Source organism: Colias croceus, chromosome 2 (genome assembly GCF_905220415.1).
Source record: "Colias croceus chromosome 2, ilColCroc2.1".
In the NCBI taxonomy this organism is placed as follows: Eukaryota; Metazoa; Arthropoda; class Insecta; order Lepidoptera; family Pieridae; genus Colias; species Colias croceus.
Genome location: NC_059538.1, coordinates 4693348 through 4717054, shown reverse-complemented (window position 1 = coordinate 4717054; position 23707 = coordinate 4693348). Strand labels below are relative to the sequence as shown.

At 33.2% G+C, this 23707-nt stretch overlaps 5 protein-coding genes across 8 annotated transcripts; 3 read left to right on the top strand and 2 right to left on the bottom strand.

Annotated features, from left to right (window-relative positions):
• The first annotated feature begins 542 nt into the window (after positions 1-542).
• LOC123699589 (S-formylglutathione hydrolase) lies at positions 543-8502 on the top strand. 4 transcript variants are annotated; one of them, XM_045646604.1, is made up of 5 exons: positions 543-760; positions 2792-3015; positions 3698-3943; positions 4030-4249; positions 8146-8502. In XM_045646604.1, exons 2-5 carry the CDS (start codon positions 2801-2803, stop codon positions 8326-8328), a joined length of 864 nt encoding a protein of 287 aa, XP_045502560.1. In that variant the 5' UTR covers positions 543-760; positions 2792-2800; the 3' UTR covers positions 8329-8502. The 4 variants fall into 4 exon arrangements, with proteins under 4 accessions (XP_045502560.1, XP_045502551.1, XP_045502543.1 ...); XM_045646595.1 differs by lacking the exon at positions 543-760 and adding an exon at positions 1826-1987; XM_045646587.1 differs by lacking the exon at positions 543-760 and adding an exon at positions 1830-1983.
• On the top strand, positions 4739-6154 carry LOC123699615 (myb/SANT-like DNA-binding domain-containing protein 3). The gene is made up of 5 exons (XM_045646613.1): positions 4739-4963; positions 5052-5213; positions 5295-5501; positions 5643-5714; positions 5815-6154. Exons 1-5 carry the CDS (start codon positions 4741-4743, stop codon positions 6030-6032), a joined length of 882 nt encoding a protein of 293 aa, XP_045502569.1. The 5' UTR covers positions 4739-4740; the 3' UTR covers positions 6033-6154.
• Positions 8496-10965, bottom strand: LOC123699557 (presenilins-associated rhomboid-like protein, mitochondrial). Its single transcript, XM_045646535.1, has 9 exons — positions 10764-10965; positions 10504-10693; positions 10271-10393; positions 10038-10200; positions 9842-9937; positions 9633-9757; positions 9225-9326; positions 8925-9022; positions 8496-8726 (listed from the first exon to the last, which is right to left on the bottom strand). Exons 1-9 carry the CDS (start codon positions 10808-10810, stop codon positions 8636-8638), a joined length of 1035 nt encoding a protein of 344 aa, XP_045502491.1. The 5' UTR covers positions 10811-10965; the 3' UTR covers positions 8496-8635.
• Positions 10966-11618: 653 nt separating this feature from the next.
• Positions 11619-12241, bottom strand: LOC123699880. The gene is made up of 2 exons (XM_045646932.1): positions 12067-12241; positions 11619-11965 (listed from the first exon to the last, which is right to left on the bottom strand). The coding sequence occupies exons 1-2, from the start codon at positions 12239-12241 to the stop codon at positions 11619-11621; spliced, it is 522 nt and encodes a 173-aa protein (XP_045502888.1).
• Positions 12242-14571: 2330 nt separating this feature from the next.
• LOC123699292 (sodium-dependent phosphate transporter 1-B) lies at positions 14572-23256 on the top strand. The gene is made up of 10 exons (XM_045646219.1): positions 14572-14673; positions 15363-15933; positions 16538-16783; positions 16885-17067; positions 17156-17311; positions 17403-17896; positions 18002-18222; positions 18387-18572; positions 18869-19015; positions 22557-23256. The coding sequence occupies exons 2-10, from the start codon at positions 15741-15743 to the stop codon at positions 22645-22647; spliced, it is 1917 nt and encodes a 638-aa protein (XP_045502175.1). The 5' UTR covers positions 14572-14673; positions 15363-15740; the 3' UTR covers positions 22648-23256.
• The last annotated feature ends 451 nt before the right edge of the window (positions 23257-23707 follow it).

The following is a 23707-nucleotide window of genomic DNA, read 5'->3' as shown; positions in this document are numbered from 1 at the left end:
TGCGTTCATTGCGCAGGCATGATTAGTATATAATATTTAGTATTTAGTACTTGCCTTGTAATTTGTACTAAATGGTACTAACAGTTCTCCTCTAACATATAAAATGATTTCTTTTATGATGTTTTTTGAGGATTTATGAGATATTGTAACCATATGGTTGAGAATAATTTACCCAGCTAATACTGTGGGACGCATTACAATGAAATGAAAATTCTTTGCATTATTTTTTAGTAAAGATCGGAAAAAGTAAATTAAAATGTAAAGTAGATTTTTTAATAAATTTAATTTGAAATGGTGCATTTACACATTGGAGTACCTACGCTATTCGCCTGTAGACTGGATAAGTTCGACAAAATATTCATATATGTTTGTATGTATACGAGTGTCGACTCTAATCACTAATGAGTGCGGCCAAATTTTGAGGATTAGGCATGACGAAAGATTTTGAAATCCTCTTCCATAATGTGTGTATACGTTTACTATACAAGAAAAACCCTATATTTCGGTAATATACTTAAATTTAACGAAGATAAATTAAGCCATTTTTCAAAAAATATTTATTAACTGTGCCAAAACAGCTCGCAGGTGTCATGGCGTAGGCGTGACGTCATTCTTTAGTAAATACGTAATTATTTGTACGCATTGCGAAGAAAATTAAAGAAATATTTATTTAATATGTGTTATAGAAACGAATTTCAAAGTTTATAAGTTGTGTGCAGTATTGCAGTGTGAATCCACATAAAAATAATGCATAAAATTTGTGAGTAATTATTTCAAGCGAGAAAATAATAAGAAATGATTGTATAAAGTTGGCGCGGAGAACCCCGAAACCACGTGCCACGTATTCGTGAATTCGCAATTATATTTCTGTTCTGAGTCGATAAAGCATACGTGAAACAATAGAAAATAAATAAAAATGCGTATTCTCAACATATTCATAACAACAAAATACATCTGACGTGAGTTGTTTACCTATCGTAACGTCACGCGTGTTTTAGTCAAAATGGCGAACTGCAGAATTTCAATGTTTTATTTTATTGATAATCTCATTAATCTTAATGTTTTTGAGATTTTTAAGTCACTATATTTAATTTATTTATTATACATTTTCCCTTAAAAACACTAATACGATCATTTATGGATACTGTCGTCATGCCTAAATTTTGGTTTCAAAAAAACTATGAACGCAATAATCCTGCGGTGGGATCTAGGTCTATTCTACATCGGATACGCGAATCTAATTAGTGTAATAATTATCAAGTGCATTGCTTAGTGATTAAATAATATATTGCGTACATTGAGATACTTATACATATGGAGACGACACCGCCTACATCACGTATGTTCCGCTCAACATACGCCATATGGCACTGCACGCTCATTTTTTATTAACTATATAACTAACTTTCATCGGTAAGTACCTAACTAGATAATATTTTTTAAAACTTAGTTAGAGCAAAAAAATGGCGCACAGATTTTGTTCGTGGTGTCTCCTCCATACGTAGTATGGTAGTAATATTATCTCAATGATTGCGTATTCGTTAATCACCTCGGCATTCGCACGAATGTGCAAAAGCACAATTACCGCAATATACTAATCATAGCTATTTATTATTTATTTATTTAAAAAATTAGATTACAGAGATCCATTAATGTATTATTATTATTGTGTTATTAGCACGTACAGACATAATTTGAAATTCCGAATTAAATGGTGCAAAATTATGTACCTATTATTTTATTATTTTTACTTCAATTATTTGCAACACGACGAAGGTAGCAAACTGTGCTCTAAAAGCCATAATTTATCTGTGAGGAGTAGCAATAAACATTGTGTCAATTTGCCACGAAAAAATTGCTCACTGCTCAGCCCTGTCAATTGTCCTAATATGTCAAAATTAAACGTATGAATTGCTTGTTTTTCGCTATTTTGGTGATTATAGGCCTTATTTCAGAAGTCAGTGGAAATTTCGTATTTGCAAGGTAGGTACGTAAATTGTGGATTTAGTCTAAATTTATACAGCTTTTATAATTCAATGGAAGTATTGGTAAAAACTTAACTGTTTTATTGCACACCTAACCTGGTACTTATTTGATAAATTAAAAATTAATATTTATTTGATATTTTGATAATGATAATAATCTATTTGATAATGATTAAACAATATGACGTTATAATGAGTTGAAAAAGATTTGTTTTATAAATACTGAAGCGTTTCGTAAATAATAAATAACATTTAACCGGCTGCCGGCTCCTAGAAAACAACTAACAACCGCGTGATAATCGTATGATATGAATTTTAATTACGTAATCTCTATTATCATTCAGACATAATATAATAATGTGATATGAGCATACAAATTTTTTGTTATATTGCTTCGATTTATGAATTATATTACATAACAAAGTACTAATTTATTGATAAAATTTATGTCATGAAAGATGAATCTCAAGTTCAGTAGTTGTTCAGATCTCCCGCGGTATACTCACTAGTCACTATTAACATATTTATTTATTTCTTTCCCATAATATGATGCAAAATATTAACTCAGAATTCCAGAAAGTTAGTAAATTTTCTTTATATATTGTGAAGAAAAGAAATCAAATTCATTCAAACATTTCATAAATATTCATTATATTATATACTATTATGAATAATAATTAAATGTGAAATAAAAATTTATTTTAATTTTGTCCAAATTAATTAGCCACTAAATGTCAACAGTTTTAGTTTAACTATTTGAGTTTAATTGAGAAAAAGATTTCTATTGTGTTTTCTCCATTTTACAGAAATTAAAGATGGATGGCCTAGAATTGGTTTCTTCTAACAAGATTTTTGGTGGTGACCAAAAAGTTTACACCCATGAATCTTCAGAGCTCCAATGCAAAATGAACTTTTCCATTTATTTACCACCTCAGGCAGAAGGTGGTGACGCTAAACTGCCTGTAATTTTTTATCTATCTGGACTTACATGCACTGAACAAAACTTTATTACCAAGTCTGGTTTTCAAAGGTAAGCTAGTTATGTTATAAGCTATTTTTAAATTTGAAAATATTCAATTTGTTTGATTAATAACTCAGGTCCCGGAATCACAGACACGATAGAAAATCTATTGTGTCGTGGACCGATCGGGCCGCTTGGGGCTCAATGGGTTAATTTGTTTTCTAAATAAAATAAAGATTATTGATATTCATATACCTTCATATTGCATGTACATACATATATAAGAAAGTGGAAAAGAAAATGAAATGAAGAATGATAATTCTCAATACATAAGTATTATCTTTTATAGAATATGTTATAAAGCATAAATCCAATTGGTTTTCAAATAGGTACATTATAACATAACATTTTATTTTGTGAACCTTACTTTTAGATTTGTACAATTCAATATACTATTAATTTTGAGAACTTTTTTTGTAAGATAAGGTTATCTCATGTTCTGATAATATTTATGGGTAATTATCAAAATATATTATCATTTTTGTATCTTGACCTTAAGCAATGAGCTTTTATGATTATTTTATTGCAATGTTATTATTAACGATCAATAGTAAAAGCAGATAGATGTAATAAATCATCCATTTATTTACAAACTATGTTATCTCAAGACTCAAGTGCAAAATACATTAACAAATAAATCACATCTCAAATCAGTTTTGGCCATAATTAATATTAACAATATTTTTTGTAGATATGCCGCAGAACATGGTATAATAGTTGTGGGTCCTGACACTTCTCCTAGAGGAGTGAAAATAGAGGGTGATGACGAATCATGGGACTTTGGGGTCTCAGCTGGCTTTTATCTGGATGCAGAAAAAGACCCATGGGCTAAACACTACAGGATGGGAAGCTATGTGAACAAAGAATTGTATGACCTTGTCATCAATGCTTTTAGTAATGTAGTTGACCCAAAAAGGATTGGAATCATGGGTCATAGGTATATAACTCATTTCTTTATTTCCCTTTAATATAAAATTTTGTATACATACCTTCAAATAGTTTTAATGTCATGTTTTTTTACAGCATGGGTGGTCATGGAGCTTTGGTTTCAGCATTACGAAACCCAGGTCAATACAAGTCAGTTAGTGGATTTGCACCAATTTGCAACCCTAGTGCTTGTCCGTGGGGTGTCAAGGCTTTCTCTGGTTACCTGGGTGAGGATAAAAGCAAGTGGGCTGAGTGGGATGCCACCGAACTTGTGAGCAAATATGACGGCCCACCACTAACTCTTCTCCTAGATCAGGTAAAAATTGTTATTAGATTAATTGCCTCATAAATTTAAATGATATTATTTATTTGAAAATTTGTCTATTGTCTCTTCCTTAGGGCCACTTGCAGCAAAATTTTTAAAATCTTGATTCTATTAAAACTAGATTTAGTTCTTAAACCCGGTTTAACTTAAATCTCATCGGTGTTGTCTTGCACGTCTTAAAATTACGTTCGATTTAACTAAATCAAGATTAAGCCCATCATTCACTCACCATTCATTCCTTACGTTCCGTTGTTATGTCAAGCGTGATTTCGTGTACAAAAAAACGTGCTTCCTGTCACTTGTCAGTGTCAGTTTTGTTTTAAGTTTTAACGTTCCCGTTATTCTGTGTTGTGTTTCCGAGTTTGTTTGCGATTGTGCGGTGTGCGTGTTATTTTTAAATACATAATTATATCAAATTGTGCAGTAGTATGAACAATATGATGAAGAAATCCAGGGGACCTAATTTTCCTACTGCGGAAATAATGCATCTTTTAAAGCTAGTAGAAAAATACCCCATAATAGAAAATAAAAGAACAGATGGGGCTACAGCAAAAGACAAGCAAATGGCTTGGCAAAGGTTAACTGCTGAGTACAACTCCCAAACTAATTTCTCCCCCAGAACGGCAGACAAACTGTTGTCTTGTTACAAAAACCAAAAAGTTAAAGTGAAAAAGATGCACTCTAATGAAAAAATGGCTATCAGAGGTAAGATATTCATTAGTTGTACCTACCAATTAATTCCATAATACACTTAAAAAATAAACAATTTAAAATTAATCTATAATTTTTTTAGCACCTTTGCTACTCAATGCAGTGGAAGAGTATGGGCAGGACTGGAACCAGGTTGCACAGGCAACAGAAGCAAGCAGTTTAGACTGTAAAAATACATTCGAGGAGTTGGTAAAGGATGCAAAAAGAGAAGAAGCTTTACATAAAAAAGAAATTAATCGTACAGGTAAGTGTTCAGAATACTGTTAGCAGTGATGCATACTGCTTTGTTTGTTGACAGATAATTTCAAAAAGATGTTGTTTACAGGAGGAGGTCCACCTCCAGAGTCATCTGGTAGCCGTGACCCTGTAATTGAAAAGGTCAAAACAATAATTGGACCCTCACTGGAAGGGCTATACACTATTTATGACGGAGATGCAGAGTTTATGAAGGAGCAGCAAGAGTCAGCATCCATTAATACAGAGATGCAACCGATAGATATGATAGTAGTTGACTCACCACAGGTAGAAAATGGTAAGGTTCTTTGATATTATCACTGCATCAACCCTGATGAATAGATTTGCAGTGTGCAAATAATCTTAGCACCCATACATTAAGTGAATTGAATACAGACATCATTTTAAAAGAAATTAAAAAAAAGTAATATTATTTCAGGCAATGATGACAAAAAAAGGTTAAATATTATGAAAAGGAAGGTAGACCCAAGTCTGGAGTCATTGAGAAAAGGTAAAATTACAGAGTAATTATTTTCATAACACTCATTAAAGACAGTTTTTCTATGAGAGTGGTTTGTTAACAATTTTCACAAGTCTTTTTAACTTTACAGGAAAGAAGCAAAACGTATCTCATTCTTTCAAAGAGTTAGCAGAGGATAAGAAGGACCTGGTGAAAGCCCAAAAAGAACTGGCTGAACTTCAAATTGAACATCAGAAGATATTAATTAAATTAGCTCAAGAAAAACTGCAATTTGAAGAGAAAAAAAATAAAATGGAGCTGGAATATCTCAAAGAAAAATATGCATTAGAATTAAATAAAAAACAATGAATTTATTTATTTTTTATTTTGTTTTGTATTTATCCATCTAATTATAATCTTGCAAAATATTCATTAATTAATAATGTTCGTTCAATGTTGCCGGCTATACTTCTGGACAAAGTTCTGGAGTTTGTTGGTATTGCTATTGGTATATCTACCTGATATATGTGGTATATCTTCATCTGTAGGTGGTTCTGAATCCTTTTGTAAAATTGCAATATTATGTAGAACTGCAGTAGCAACAATGATACCTGTAAAATGATAAGTGAGATATTTTATAAATAAAGGTCAAAAAATGTATAGCAAGGTAACATAGATGCAGCAGACTGCAATTACAAATGTATAGAACTCGGCTAAGCAAACCAAGCTGATTTGATTTTAGCTCTTGGTCTGCAACCCGCTAAGGTATGGAAATAGTTTTACCTGGCACTCTTCGTAATTTAACATTTATTCCTTTTGAAAGAATAGGGAATCTTCTCTTCCAAATACCAAACGTTCTCTCTATTACATTTCGAGTTCTTATTTGAGACTCCTGGTATAATTTTTCACCTCTTGTACTAGGTGTATTTTCAGGCAGTGGTGTCATCATGTATCTGGTCTGAGAATAACCACTATCCCCAACCAATAATTTTTCATTGTAAACTCCCTGAAAAGTAGTAAGTAACAGCATTTAAAATTGCGTGTGAAATTCAGTTTGTAGTACTTTCCTTAGATGAATAATAAAAATTTACTTCAATAGTATTTAATATTTATTAATGTTAATTTCTGACATACATTAGGTAAGTAATGTTATAATAAGAGAGTGGTGCCAGATAGTGCAGATATATTTCACTTAATTTTTTAATATTGGATGAAAATACCTACTTGAACAAAGTTTCTCTTTTGTGCACAGTTGTCCCAAATGTTAGCATCGTGTACTGAACCATGCCAACGAGCCACTACATCTAGGAAAAGTAAATTAGCCGAGCATATGCACTGGGTATTAATGGAAAAATAGCCCTTTCGATTCCTATAAATTTCAGCATAATCACCACCTGTTGATAAGAGAACATGTTACATATTATATAATCTGGATATTTAATATTTATAGACATGCAAACAAAAACAGAACAAAGATATTTCAACATACCCGGAGATAAAATTTTTATATGTGTACAATCTATAGCACCAATACAACGGGGAAATTTTGCTATATCATAAAACTTTGCCACAACATTGTTTTGTTCATCAACAGTAACAGGCATTTTAATAAACTCTGAATATAAAGAAGCAATTGCATGTGTTACTCGATGCAATATTCTACAGGCAGTGGACTCATGAGCTCCAATAACATCTCCACAAGCTGTTAATTGACTACCAGTAGCATAATATCTCAGGGTGCATAGAAGCTGGTTCATTGGGGATACAGCATTTCTGAAAAAATAAAATGAAGTTTGGGTTCGAGTGTCGTTTGGTATTTTTAGGTATTAATAGTATTTTTACCCATACATTTTATTTAGGTTAGTTGAAGGCGGATGGATTCTAGTCTAGTAGGTACATGTTTATTCACAGCTTACCTGTTGAAAGTATTTGGAAAATTATGAATAATTTTATCAAGCAGGAATGTTGCACTGCGTTTACTTAACCGGAATCTTTTCAAGAATTCGTCATCTCGTAACGTGCTATATAAATCACTTCCATTATAGACTCTTCGAGAGAAAAACGGGGTTTCTAAATATTGCACGATTAGCTCGTCATCGTCTGATAACAAATCATTATCATTGTACGCCACTGTTAAAGCTAATAAATCCATTTTCACGTAATAAAAGAAAGAACAAATCTACAATAACGTTATCTGTCAATAAAATCGAGATTTAACAACTATAAACCGACCTACACGCCGGTTTAACTTTGACGCCAATTTAAATCGAGATTTTAAGCTAAATCATAATGAGCAAGACGTTAAATCAGATGTAGACCTAAATCGAGTTTTTGTTTCAGTAAATCTCGATTTAAAGTATTGCTGCAAGTGGCCCTTAGATTAGTAGTTTATTTATATGCTTTGGTTTGTCCATCCTATAGAAAAGTTCCATGAAAATTAAGTATCATCTAATTAAATATATTGTGTTTTTTATATCATTAGGGTGCGGCTGACAAATTCTACATTGAAAAACAACTATTGCCTGAGAACCTTGTTCAAGCCTGTCGATCCGCTGGCGTCCCTGTCATATTGAAGTTACGCGAAGGCTACGACCATTCATACTATTATATCTCCACCTACATAGGAGAACACTTTGATTTCCATGCTAAAATACTTACAGCGTAAAATATTATTCCAAAGGTTATGGTCAACAAAATGTTCTCAGAGGGTTAATTGTTCTTATTCTATTACAGTTCTCTTTTTTTTACAATTTTATACCTCAGCTGCATTTACCTGAGCTACATATATTTTTGTACATATACTTAAGAATAACATAAAAATAAAAGTTTATGAAACTTTCAAGTTCTTTTATTTATAACTTGTGATTATAAATTAAATCTATCAAAATAACCAGAATCTGAACATTTTATAAAATAAATAGCATTTAACAGCATTTAAAGTTTTGGTCTAGACAATCAAAATATAATCAGTACTATCTGGAATCCTTCCTGAAATTGTGATAATACTGAAGAAACTTGTCTCTGTTTCCCCAAATGTGAAGACCTCCCCAATAACACCAGGCCCTGGAAAAATAATTCAATATACTTTAATAGTTATAGAATACAATATTATGTATAATGATTCTAATGGTTTTAAAAAATAAAATAATATTATTTATTTTTCAATGATGTATTACAAATTTTATCATGATTAGTAGTAAAATGCAAAGGAACTATAATTTTAATATTTTTTAAATTTTATAAAAAGAAGCATTAACTTACATGCCAAACATGGCTCCACCAAGATGCGCAGCATGGTCAAAAAATTTCCACCCCAAGACAACACCAGCCAAATCAACACCCATTATAACTTTGATTGCCTGTTACAAAAATATTTATTAAAAATATAATATATATAAAAAATATTGTTTATAGTAATTATGATGATATTAACCATGTTAAATGACTTGTAGATCAAATAAAAATATATTCAAAACACATCCAGGTTTTAGCTGGTAAATACAATAGAAATTTGAATAATAATGAAAAAAGCTGTGAAAAAATTATATATAGAAAACTTACAGATCCAGCGGCAAAGGAAAACATAGGCAGAAATATGATGCTCAGCCTGGTGTCAGGATATTGTACACACACATATGACAATATTGACATAATTGCTCCCGACTACAATGAAAAAGTTTTATATTAATACATGCCAAGTTATATAATATCACTTATTAATAAAAAACTAAATAATATCAGCACTTATTTATATAATATAACATTTCAGTTAGAAAAGGCATAAATGTAAGAGCTCCTATAAGACTTGCAACCAATAGAATGCATGTTTCATTATGATACAATCAAAGGATACAAGAGTTGCTAGAATAAATAAGACTTTGCACTTTGACCAGCTTATACAGATTGGATAATGGTAAAAAGTTATTAGTAAATTGTAGTTTTCATTAACAAAGGTATAAATGACCTTACCGCTCCGAGACTTAGGCCAGGCTGGTTGAGCAAGACCTTATAAAGAACACTGGCAAAACTGCTGATTACACCAGCACTCATATACATAGCCACAAATTGCTCCTTTCCTAATGATGCCATTGCCGCTAAAAATATTTCAATTATTAATGCATGCTTTAGACAAGGTATAAAATATGTTAGAAAGTATATATTAATAAAAAATATTCTACCTGGCATAAAACTATACAACACATACATATTAGCAGCTAAATGAAATGCTGAATAGTGACTAAATGTTGACAGTACCATTGGGAGACACACTGAACCTGAAATCAAGTCAAATATATTAAGTGTAGTTTTATTTGGTGAAATACATAATAATAAGAAAAAAGAATATTTACAACAAAAATTTAAAAATTTACTTACTGCCTGAAGGACTTGAACAAAAATATCTAATCATAAAAGGCTGTAAAGACTTCACACGCCAAGCACCAAATACTAACAAATTGGCAGCTAGAATTGGATAAAAAACTTTTTCGTTTGTTTTTAGGGACTTCCACCATTTTGTTATTGGGCCTGGTTCTGATTTCTGAAAAAGTCCAGAATTAAATAACTTAGTTGGTCAGAGTACTTAATATTCTACAGCTGCTACCACTTACATGACTCCCTATTCGTTTCTGACCATTCAACCAGGCGCTTGGTCTCTTGAGTAAGGCTGTTGCATGGGATCTAACATTTTCATATTCCCAAATAACACAAGTAGTCAAACTAGCGGTTGTTACCTACAAAACAAATTATACAATTTTAAAAGCTTTGTTTACAAAAAACTATCTGATGTAATAGCTGAATTTAATGTGTAAAATCATAATTCAAGGATATAACAAAAACTTACCCCTATTGTGAATAAAAATGGTTTTAGTAACGAACTAGTGTTTAGAGGCCCTGATTCAATTTGAGGTATGTTAAAAGGGTTTGGTTCAATACGTGGTCGTCTTGATCTTCGGTTTGCATTATGGAAGGATTGTCGAAGTTCCCACTGAGCATACCTTACATTCCCGAACTGTTTTGTTAACAATGGTTTGCTAAAACAAAATTGAAATTTAGGAACACATTATAGATTTTGATACGATTTCTATAATTATTGCAGCGTACCAGCAGCCAGTTAACTCAGCTGCACACCATACATTTCTCAATAGCATGATAATTTCACGTTGAAGATACAATATTGTACTCAATAGTACATTATGTTAAAACTCAAGATTTTGTAATATTAGATGAGGCTGTTTTATTACAAAATTTGGTTAAGTTTTGCACGGATGTTGACAGAATTGACAATTTAAACATAATTTAAACATTTACATCTGTCAAATTGTCAATAGATTTCTAAAATGACGTTTGCCTAATGACATAGACGGCAGAGACATTCAGTAATAGAAAAAATAGGGACTTCCTTTTAAACTCCGGAAATGCAATTAAATTATAAAAAAAGTCAACACAAGCCATTAATTTATTATTAATTTACATTTGTAGTTATGCAGTTATAAAACAAGTAAAGTGATGTCGTAAATCTAATTCGTAGTGCCCCAACCCCAACGATTCCGCAAATCGTACATTGCTTCAAGGTGGTTCCCAGGAACTGTAAAGTATCTTTTCATAATTTTATGTACCAGGAAGGCATGTTTTAATCACGGATAAACAATTAGTTAAAGATAGGTTTAAAAGCGTCAATAAATAAATGAATGAATAATTATTAATACTACACTTTCATGGGATGATAATGATATTGTAGAGGGGTTGTGAACTCAAAGACGATACTGATCGTAATCATTTTATTTTGCACACAATATCCGTATTTATACAAAAATTTACCAAAAACAAAACCAATCAGAATTCTAATGTTGAAATTGAAATTTAGAATGCGCTCTGATTATGAAAAAGAATGCGCCGGCCTGTACACAATAATATGATATATATAAACTCTATGCATGTCTCCCATAGTGTCCCCCCTCAAGCGAAGCGAACATTTTTCTTGACGACGCGTCCACTTCTTGTAGTGTAGGGACGTGCCTTGTCCGTGTTGTAGTCTGTAGCAGGAACTGACGACGTAGCACTCGTAGGTGTAGGTGTAGATGCTACTGCTGTGCTTGCCATACCTTCAACCTCTTCGTTTAATATGTATGCAGGCTTGAGTCTGTCAATTGATACTACTGTAGTCCGAAGTGGTAACTGTATTTGGTAGTACTTGTCGTAGCGCTTCAGTACTTCATAAGGGCCGTCATACGGCGGAGTGAGTGGTGCTCGGGTGCTCGAACTGTATCGTTCCGTATGAATACATGAGTACACGTAGACAAATCCTTGTAAATAAATGTTGCTCGATTTGCGGGGGATCGTTTAGTCGGTGTGAGTAAAGCCATAGTTTCTGTCAGGCGTTTCACGTAGTCAGCGTCTTCAATACCCGTCCGTGTAGGCACGAAGAAATCGGAGGGCATGCGCAATGTAGTGCCGTAGGTCATCATAGCTGGACTCAAGTTGTTATCTTCTCTTATAGCTGTGCGTAAACCCAGCAGTACTGTCGGTAGTTCGTCTGTCCATTGACAAGTACTGCCGCGAGCTATGAGCGCGGCTTTCATAGTGCGATGCCATCGTTCGATTTGCCCATTTGCTTGAGGGTGAAATGCCGTAGTGCGTATTCTTGTAACCCCAAATCTTTTCATGAGTGCCTTAAATAAAGCAGATTCAAATTGTCGACCTTGATCGGTAGATATGCGTAGCGGACAGCCGAAGCGTGCAATCCAGTTCTCGTACAATGCTTTCGCGACGACTTCGGCAGTTATTTCTTGAATTGGAACTGGAAACTGGAACTGCTTCAGGCCATTTTGTAAGACGATCAATGATGGTAACACAGTATCGGTAATCTCTTGAGAGTCGTAGTGGACCGACTATATCTATGTGTATGTGTTCGAAGCGTTGCGAAGGCGGGAACTCTGCTAATGGAGTGACGACGTGCCGGTGAATTTTAGCTCGTTGACAGCTGATACAAGACTTGGCCCATAACGTAGCGTCTTTATTCATTGCTGGCCAGAAAAACTTCGATGTTATTAGCTTCCGAGTAGCTCTAATACCAGGGTGGCATAGTCCGTGTTGAGCGTTAAATGCCATATAACGGTATGCCTTCGGTAGAAAGGGACGGGGCGATGCGCTTGATAGCTCGCACGTGATTGGTCGATCGAGTCCGGGTAGCGTGACTTCACCGAACCTTAAATTTGTTTGAGTTTTTAATTTTCTGAGCTCTTCGTCGTTACTTTGGTCGATGGCTAACTGCTTGTAGTCGATTACATTAGGGCATTGGATCTCTTCGATGCGTGACAACGCGTCGGCGACTGTGTTCTCTTCTCCTTTGATGTACTTGATACTCGAACAGAATTGACTTATGTAATACAGCCGCGTATATTGCTAATAATTCGCGATCATACACGCTGTAGCGACATTGCGTAGCACTCATTGCTTTAGAGAAAAGGGCTAGCGGTTTCCATCGGTTCTCAATCTTTTGTTGAAGTACAGCGCCGAGACTATGATCCGAGGCGTCAGTCATGATGGCAAGGGAGCAGCCAGGAATGGGAAAACATAATGTTGTCGCTTCTGTGATGCTTTGTCGGCATTTCTCAAAAGCTTCAATTGCTGCAGTAGTCCATTCGATAGGCGTTTTTGTCGTTCTTCTTTTTATTATGTAGATACTTGTTTAATTCATTTTGTAGATGTGCTTGGTTCGGTAGGCAGTCTCTGTAAAAGATAGTAGCAGCCTGGACTGGATGGAGACGGGGGCCAGCTCGCAGTGCTTTTCTTCATGGTGTTGTTAGTCTTTTTCTTCCATGTTTTCTTTTTGCTCCGTTGGAGGTCACCAACTGTAGAGGGGTTGTGAACTCAAAGACGATACTGATCGTAATCATTTTATTTTGCACACAATATCCGTATTTATACAAAAATTTACCAAAAACAAAACCAATCAGAATTCTAATGTTGAAATTGAAATTTAGAATGCGCTCTGATTATGAAAAAGAATGCGCCGGCCTGTACACAATAATATGATATATATAAACTCTATGCATGTCTCCCATAATATGAAAGATATTTAAATGAAAGATAGCCTATAGGCATATCTCCTCCAGTGACGTGAGAGAAATGAGAATACACAAACAAAAACTCTTTCGCTACTCTACCTAAGGAAAGTAAGGATAATATTAATGTATTATCCTTACATAATATATTCAAAGCTGCAAAATTAATAAATTTATTTTATTCTTCTTTCAAATAATTTCAGAAATAATTATTCTTTAACTAAAACCTTTAGAGTACTTTCAAATTGAAGAAACTAAACCAAATTTAACTCCACATGACAGGCACCAGCTTTCAAATATAAAAAGAATTATCAAAATCAGTTCACCCAGCCGAAAGTTTTGAGGTAACAAGCAAAATAACCTAAGTCTTTTGAGAAACTAACGGTTTATAATCAAGCAGCGCAGCGTTTCAAGTTACAAATAATAAATACCTACGTACAGACCATTTTACCTCGTCTAATATATTTTATACTACCTAGGTAAGTAAAGTTTGAGAGAGAAGAAACAGTACTTTCACTGTTTATTTAGCTTGATAATTTTATGAAATGTTAATAATTTTAATTTTAATACAAGTTAATCAAGTCCTCACTCGTTATTATTAAGAAGCATAGAAGGTCGTGAGGCCGTTGAAATTTCATAAGTACACTTTATTGTTCGAAATTGAACTGTATTCATGAGAGCCTAAGTACTTAATAAAAAGGTTTACGTACGCCATCTAGTTCTTTAGGACTGTTTCTAAGGGGTCGTTTGTAAACAGTCGCGCCTTTAGTTCCATAATAATAAAGGAGCCGATGGGAGGTTTTCGGAGGGGTGGTGGCGCGCATGCTCTATTGAAAACGTGCCACCGACCCTCGGTGACTTCAGTACAGCTGAGCGACTCAAGGCGATATTTCTAGCTTTGTAACGGATATTACATTCAGGAGAATATTATTCTTCACTTTTAAAAAGTAAGTACTATAGTGATAATTGTTGCATACTCGTATTTCGTAAAAATTTGCATATAAAATATCTCGGTACCAAACATATAAACATCTCTTATACTATTAATTGGATCAGTGATCATTGGATCACAGCATTTAAATTTATAGAAAAATAATTGTTATATTTATTAAAGTTATAAATATAGCAAACTTCCATATATAACCATTTAAATTGTTTTATGAAGTAAATGAACAATATTTCATCATTCAATCAATAATTTAGGTACTGTGCCATGTGGACGTCGAATTATTTTAGGAAAGGTCAGATCGAAAGTGTACCTAATATTGATGTCAATGAATGATTTTATCTCAATCTAATAAAATAAAGTAATATATGTTTTATCTTTAAGTAGGCAAAGCGTAAAGGAATTACTGTTCAGATAATTAACCTTGTTTAATTTCAATTCTATTAAGACAAGTATAGCTCCCGTAAAAACGTAACAAATAGGCAATAGAAATAGGCAATACATATACCTACTTCCTTTGATGTTTTAATTATTTATTTGTTATCTGGCACATAACGATTTTTAATTTTGAGTTTTCGTTTGCCCATTTATTTCAAACATGGATAATGCAATTACTTTGTTGCTTAATGATAAACGATTTATTACATTCCTCACAATAAATTGAATTATGTATCTCTGTTTTCTTTACAGAAATGAAGCCAAAGTTTTCAATACCACAATCCTTTCGAAAAAAGCTAATTAAACACCAAACTTTGTGACGCACACCACTTTACTGTCGATTTTATTCAAATTTTTTGAGAAACGTTTAACGATAACAATAGGTTTTTATTGAAAAATATTGTACAGTTTTACCTAATATATAAAGCAGAATGTTAAACATTTTTAGTTCTTTTTATTACTACTTAGGAACTAGTGGTTAACGGGAAGGAGCGTGAAAAGCATAGCTTTGATATAGTCAATGAGCATAAATTATTAAGGTGCTAGTCATAATTATTGGTTTTGATAATGGTTACATGGAAAATTAAAAATTAGGTAATTTGGGCTGATTATTCCTGTAAAAAAAAAACCATGGAACCTTACGCTGATGATCTATTGTGGTTAGTTATTTGTGGATTTGTGGTGGCATTTATTTTGGCGTTCGGCATTGGTGCCAATGATGTGGCCAACTCATTTGGAACAAGCGTTGGATCCAAGGTTCTTACACTAACACAAGCATGCATTCTCGCTACCATATTTGAAATCGCCGGGGCGGTTTTAATAGGTAAGTTAAAATATACCATAACCTTTACCATTTAGCCAGTGATAGATTTCAGTATTATCAAGGATCCTGAATTAATTTAATTATATTATTTTATGATAAAATGGTTTTACAAATATTTTAAACTAGATTTCCGCCCTCGGCTTCGCCCCCGTTTTCAAAGAAAAACTAGCATAGTTCGCGTTCCCGTGGAATTTCCGGGATAAAACCTATCAAATGTGTTAATCCAAGTTACCCTCTATATGTGTGCTAAATTTCATTGTAATCGGTTCAGAAGTATTTGCGTGAAAGAGACAAACATACACACACACACACATCTTCACAAACTTTCGCATTGATGATACATATAAGTAGGATTTGCAGTGATTTGCATTAATTTCAACTACTTATGTGAATGGTTTTCTGAATGGTTGGGTATTATGAATTGGATGGATATTTAGGTTACAGGACGCGTGTTGTCACGAGCTATTGTTCAAAATGGAATTGTGTGTGTTAATGAGTTTGTAGACCAACGACATAACTTTTTTATTAGGTACCTACACAGATAAAAATTCATAAGAGTCGTAAGTTTGAAATGACCCAATTATGAGTTTTATGTTTTTTTCAGGCTATAAAGTATCAGATACAATGAGAAAAGGTATACTAGATGTATCTTTGTACGCTGATGGTGGAGAGAGACTCCTTGCTGCAGGATGCCTCGCTGCTTTACTCGCGGGAGCGGCGTGGCTTATCTTGGCGACATTTTTACGTTTACCGGTTTCTGGAACACACTCTGTCGTGGGTGCTACAGTTGGATTTACTCTTACAGCAAAGGGCCCAGTCGGTGTTCGTTGGTCTACTTTAGGTGCTATAGGTAACTATCTACCGGTGAAAAAGTTATATCTAATAGGATTAACTTTACGTGAAATAAAACAAAGTTAATAATTACATCACATAAACCTTGAAACATTTCAGTTTTGTCGTGGTTTATCTCGCCGGTATTAAGTGGAACGGTCTCGGCTCTACTTTATTGGTTAGTACGCCGATTTATTCTTCGAGCCTCACAACCTTTGACTGCTGGATTACACGCATTACCTTTCTTTTATGGAGCTACAGTAGCTGTTAACGTGATAAGCGTTGTGCACGATGGACCTAAATGTATGGTTTTATTGTTTACTTATTAAATTCTAATTTATAGAAAATAAATGGAACATGTGTACTCAATAATATAAACTTTTCATTTTAGTATTAGCTATGGATAAAATACCAATGTGGGCGGCTTTATCTGGATCTGTAGCACTTGGTGCTGTAGCGGCAGTTTGTGTCCGTCTCTTCCTTGTACCATATTATCGGCGACAACTTACAGCAAATCCTGTGAATTTTACCCTTGGTCTCTCAAATGGTAAATTTTAAATTTTAATTTATTAACTCATGATCCAATTAAAAGTTTTTTTATAGGTACTTTTTTGAGTCATAAAACAATTATATTTCAGAAACAACTCCGGCAAATACTCCAACACATTCGAATAAAACTAGCGTACCACAAAGACCTACTTCATTACTTTCCGAAGATGGAAAAGTTCTAGAAGCAATTGCAGAAAGTGCTGAAATGGTCACCTTAAGTGATGCTGATAAGTGTTCCCTTGGAATCAGAGAAATGAATGCCAGAAACAGAGCTCTATTGGCCACAATGGACGATTGCAGTATCCTTTCACGAAGTCTTAGTCCTCCAGATAAAGTCCGATTGCAGTTGATTGATGCTGATCCCCAGATTCATACATTGAAGTATATTGACGAAACACTTAGTTGTTGTAAGAGCTTAGATTCTAATCAGCTTGTAGGAATGGGTGAAAGCTATGATTCTAAGAATGGATTTATAGGTGATTCTTGTGATACAATTGCACGCGTTGAATTGGGAAGGATGACTGCAGTTGGAGCTATGTCGGGTGTAGTTGATTTTGATACTCCTCCACCTAGAATTGAAAAGGTATGATAAATGCGCATATATATTTAGAAGTTATAACGTAACCAATGTTAAATAGAAAATATAATTAAACAATTTAATAACCCAATATATCTAATACTAATATAGGGACCCGAAGGGGGCAGTGCTTGGAGCATAGAATGCGATGGCAGAGTGGGTCTACCAGCGATAACACCCAACTCCAGCGCGGCCCCGCTGCTGAAAGCGACCACCCCGCCCCCGCCTGCGCCAGCCCCACCCCCGCCGCCAGATACCTTGAAACTTTTCTCATTTTTACAAGTCTTAACTGCTTCGTTTGGCGCATTTGCACACGGTGGTAATGATGTAAGGTAATTTTGATAACTGTGTTATATTTCAATTTGCACTAAATATTATTTGAATTATTTTTTAATTGCATAATCAGATCGCTAAGATGCTGATGATCGTGCTGATGCTTTGTATGATTAATATTTAATATTGATATTATAATTTTAAATGTTTAATATTTTTACAGTAACGCTATAGGTCCTCTGGTTGCTTTATGGTTGTTATATTCTGAGGGAGGTGCGCATGCTCGTGCGGAGACGCCGCTAGCGATTCTTGTGTTTGGTGGCGTTGGTATCGCACTGGGCTTGTGGCTATGGGGACGTCGCGTTATCAGAACTGTTGGCGAAGATCTTACAAGCATTACACCGGATACGTAAGCTTTATTAGATTGTTGTGTTTATTTAGATTTTTTTGTATCAAAGGATGATGCATAGTGATTAATGATTAAATCACAGGCTGTTTTTTTAGTTATTTGTTTAAATGTAGGTAACTATAGATTAATATATATATATATATATAGGTATATATACTTTTGATTAACACTATAAATGTAATTTTCAAGAAAAGCTCTAAATTCACCTTTCTTTTACATATTTTAATTCCTACCTTTTTTGGAAGTAGAAGTTGATATTCGACCAAAAAATTTAATATGAACATGTTGTTTTTCAGTGGTTTTACCATAGAACTAGGAGCAGCTCTCACTGTGCTGGTAGCCAGCAAGGCGGGGTTGCCCGTATCTACTACACATTGCAAAGTTGGTTCGGTCGTTTGTGTTGGATACTCCTCAGAGAAGGCTGTTGATTGGAGTCTGTTCAGGTATGTAGAATACAGGAATAGATAGATTGTGAATTATTATAGTGAATGGAGTAAATTAACATTTGTAAAAAAATATGGAGTTGATTTTTCATAATACACAAATATAACACAAGACATCAGAAGATAGCAACTATATTAGTGAATAACTGTACCTACTTACACAAACGTATCACAAACTCTTGTAAAGTAATGAACTGGACAATTCAAGTTGAAAAAATATACCTATAGTCGAGCCAATTTAATAGGCAACATTTGACGTCTATCAATTTTATCTTCGAAGAGAGGTAACTTGCTTAAAAACATCGATTAAAAGTGAATTAATCGATACGGACTTGAAACATTTGTCAATCGAATTTATTAATTTATGAAGATTTTTATTCACAAGTAATCAATGCATTCGATTCTAGATGTCAGATTTCGATTTTTAGAGTAACATCTCTGGTATTTAAAAAGAAAAAAGGTTTATTGACACAAAATTGTAGCGACGTCAGTTCTTCAATTCAGAAATTGTTTATTATGTTTAGAATGGTTTATCAGTAAAATGAAATCTTAAAATTACTTGTATCGGTCATTATTATTATAAACTAGCTGTGCCCGCGACTTCGTCCGCGTGGAATAGCGACTGCGTAGTAGTTACTACTTTACATACAATTATTTAGTAAACACGTACTACCATAAACAATTCACAGAATTGTTAATAGAATTTATTACTAATCTAAGCTAAAAAACTTACGTACTTTCCGGAAATCCGGGGCATTTTCCGGGGATATCCGGAAAATGCCTGTAAAATATCTGGAAAATCCCCCAGAAAATGTGTGAAAATGTCCGGGAAATACCCGGAAAATATCCGGAAAATGCGTGAAAATGTTCGGGAAAAGCGTGGAAAATGCCTGAAAAATCTCCGGAAAATGCCAGGGAAATGTCAGGAAAATGCCTGGGAAATGCCTGGAAAATATCTGGAAAATATCCGGAAAATGCGTGAAATGGTCCGGAAAAGGCGTGGAAAATGCCTGGAAAATCCCCGGAAAATGCGTGAAAATGTCCGGAAAAAGCGTGGAAAATGCCACTTCAAATTTGCGAAGTAATTAAAGCAGACAACCAAAAAAAGAAAAAGAAAGCTAAAATCTTTGATATTAAATGTATATGGGATATTCATATTTCATATTATGTACTTAATGTATGGGAGGGTTAAAGATATTTTTTTTTATATTTCTCGATTTATTTAAAAAAAAAGATTACGGCCATTATTAGGTTAAGTACTTTCGATATCAGTTTAAAGTTTTTTGTTATCTGTAATACTTACAAAAAAAATCGCCTGTGCACACTGAACGATTACACCTTGTACATGAATGCCTTAGCAAATGTTCGCTGTGATTATTTAAATGATCATAATTTTTTTTATTAATGAACCAATTGACATGAATTAAACACTAAATGACAAAAAAAATTAACTACAGTTTTGGGTTCGGGATCAATTTAATAATTACACCTGCTAATATGTTTTTACATATTTTCATTGTATAAAATCGTAACATAATTTCCTTTATGTATTGTTCTATTAACACATAGATAATATCTTCCCAAGGTACTAAATTTTAATAAAAAAGTTGTTTTTGTTATTTATATCTAAAAAAGAGTATTTATATTAGACAGAAATAAACATACTGAATGTAATGCAAATGGGCAAATATAAAAGTAAAATTAGGTATTTAAAATAAATAAATGAAACAACTACCAATTACAGAAAAACTTCTTTTTCGGTTGAAAATTGCTGGATCATGAGTATAATTCTTTATCTCTTACCTTGGGCAGTCTGGAAGAGATCGCTAGTAAGCGATAAGACCGCCTTATGTACATACCGTGTTAATCCATTTGGTATGATTGTAAATATTTTACTTGGTGTGGTACGTATATTAACCACACCAATTGATAAATAATATGTACTCTGATCCCAGTACGATCTGTACCGCGATAGCCATAACGATAATAAAACAATCAGATGACAGTAAAGCACGATTAAAAATCATACTTGTACAGTAGTTGTGAGTGCAATATTTACGTTTCAAAATAACATTTTTTTTGGTACTAAAACGTAGGTAGATTCTCACGCACGCACGCTGATACGTGGTTGGCTGCCCCTTTTCTCATTCCCGAAAAATATCCTCTAAAATTACCCAAGATTCTTCCAATGATTGTACCATACGTTGGAAATTAACTTTAGTCAACAATTGACCACGCGCCAGGATACTTATTTCTACTACATCCTCATGCAAATCGTTAATTTTTATGAACATTGAATCTGTAAATAAAAAAAATGAAAAGATTACTTTACCTAATTTTATTAAAAAGCTACTAACAAATAAAATTCTATCAAGAACTAAAGTGACCTTCTTTGGGCGTTTAATATAGTCTTGTAAAAGTTATACATAAAAATAAAATTTCATCATTTTCTTATTTTGTCGTAACTACAATTCTAATTAAAAACATGAGTCTAACTATATAATTAATTAATAAAGTAATAATTAATTATAAAAGCTACAACTTACCTTTTGTGGGAACGCAAGAAGGATTTTTTAAAATGTCACAATTAACTGGTAATAGTGTCTTGTTTGACATCAAATAATAAACATCTACCCTCACTTGTAAAATTTTATTTAGTATATTCACATAAAATATAAGCACCTGAAGTGGACTCTGGGAAGACATGGGTTAAAAAGTTAAATAAATAAGTACAATTAAAAACCCCACCAATATCATATTATTTAATTTTTAATTATAAATTTGCAAGAAGCGTTAAACATGTAAATTGATTTGATTTTAATGAAGTCTCATAGATGGCGCTGTTTCAAATTTGTCTTTATACTACTAAGATTCATTAAACTGTTTCTCTGCCAAAATTACGTAAATGACGTAGTTTTTATAGTGTAAAGCTAGATAATAGCGTGGCTTACCCAAAAACAACATTTAAACATGAGTCTTTAGACGTCTACGTCTACTTTGTACGCTGTGTAATACACGGAATACGTTAGAAAAATAAAGGTTCACAGCTCCTCCCCCGGAGGTGATATCATGATAATGTGTATATAAAAGCCTCACCCGACCTGTTAGTAATATTCATGCAAAATTTGAAGTCAATCTATGCGGTACTTTTCGAGATTAGCTCGGACAAATATACAGACAAACAGACAAACAGACAAACCGACAAACAGACAAACAGACAAAAATTCTAAAAACTATGTTTTTGGCTTCTATATCGATTATAGATCATGGATTATGTATTCTTTTAAAAAAATATTCAATGTACAGTTTTGACTTTCCTACGATTTTATTATATGTATAGATATGTAATCGTAATTGAAAAAAGTTAAGCAAATGTGCAGTTGTAACAAAACAAAATATCATGTTATTCTATGTCGTCGTTACTAGGTTACGTTGTTGAATTTTGTTGAACTGTCAAATGTTGCCTATTAAAATGGCTCTACTATAAGTATAAAACTGTATAAAATAAATGAACTTACTAAGTATTTCTATTGTTTTGCAGGAACATAATTTTCGCATGGGTGGTTACAGTTCCCGCCGTCGCGGCCATGGCGGCGCTATCTATGCTTGCGCTTGAAGCATTTGTTGTTTAGTATTAATTACAATAATTATTTGCACAGAAACATTTAAATAAAAACATATAGATAACTGAAGATTAGAGTCATTAAGATTACGAAAATTACATAGTACCTATTTAGTTTTTTATTCAAGTTTTATTATCAAAATTAACATCCTTTAGGTGCCTACCTTTAGCTGAGCTTTAAAGGTTCAACTTACTTAATTAATTGTTTATTAAGTGACGTAGTTAATGGTACGGAATTCTAGCTATAAACTTTGTTAGTAGGCACATAATTATATACCTACAATCTACATACACAATGTATATTATGTCTAAATACAAGTAGTTTTTCAATGACTTTACCTTCATAAAACTTTTATACTTTCATAGAATTGAACTTCTTCACTAGTTCAATGCGTTAAATAAGGAAATTGTATGCAGTATGAGCCGTGTCTAAGACAACACTTAGCCAAGAATAATGATGACACACCACGATTCTATATTTTTTCCAAACTTATATATAGACGATCTTACTGTTCTGTGTATAGACTATAATATAGTTAACACGTCTTGTATAAAATTGACTAAATATGCCTACAATGTAGTTGAAAATGTTGTTAAATAAAAAATGCAAATTGCTGTTTTACCGTTTTTTATTAATATCCTGTGTGACAAAAAGCTATATTTTATAACATTAGGTACCCATGTCGTACGTGCTACGTTTACGTAGGTATACTTCATTGCATAAAATAATTCAGGCTACATTCTGGCTTCTCTCGGAAATAAAATGATTTCTCGGTATCTTGTTGGTCCATTTTTTCGAATATAATAAGAATATTTTATTTAGTTATTATGAATTAAAAACACTAAAAATAACTTACCCTGTAATCCTGTAATTCATTAAAATTACAAAATATATCTTTCATATCGAGAATTGGTTCAATATCCATGTGCATGTCGCTCGATTAAAACGATGATCGTTACAGGTGGTCTATCCGGGATCCGGCAAGTAGAAATCAGCTCTTAGTCTCTCATTCTCTTTCCTCTCTTAGTCTTCACGTCACATTGCCATTCTTGATAGATACCAACGAGAT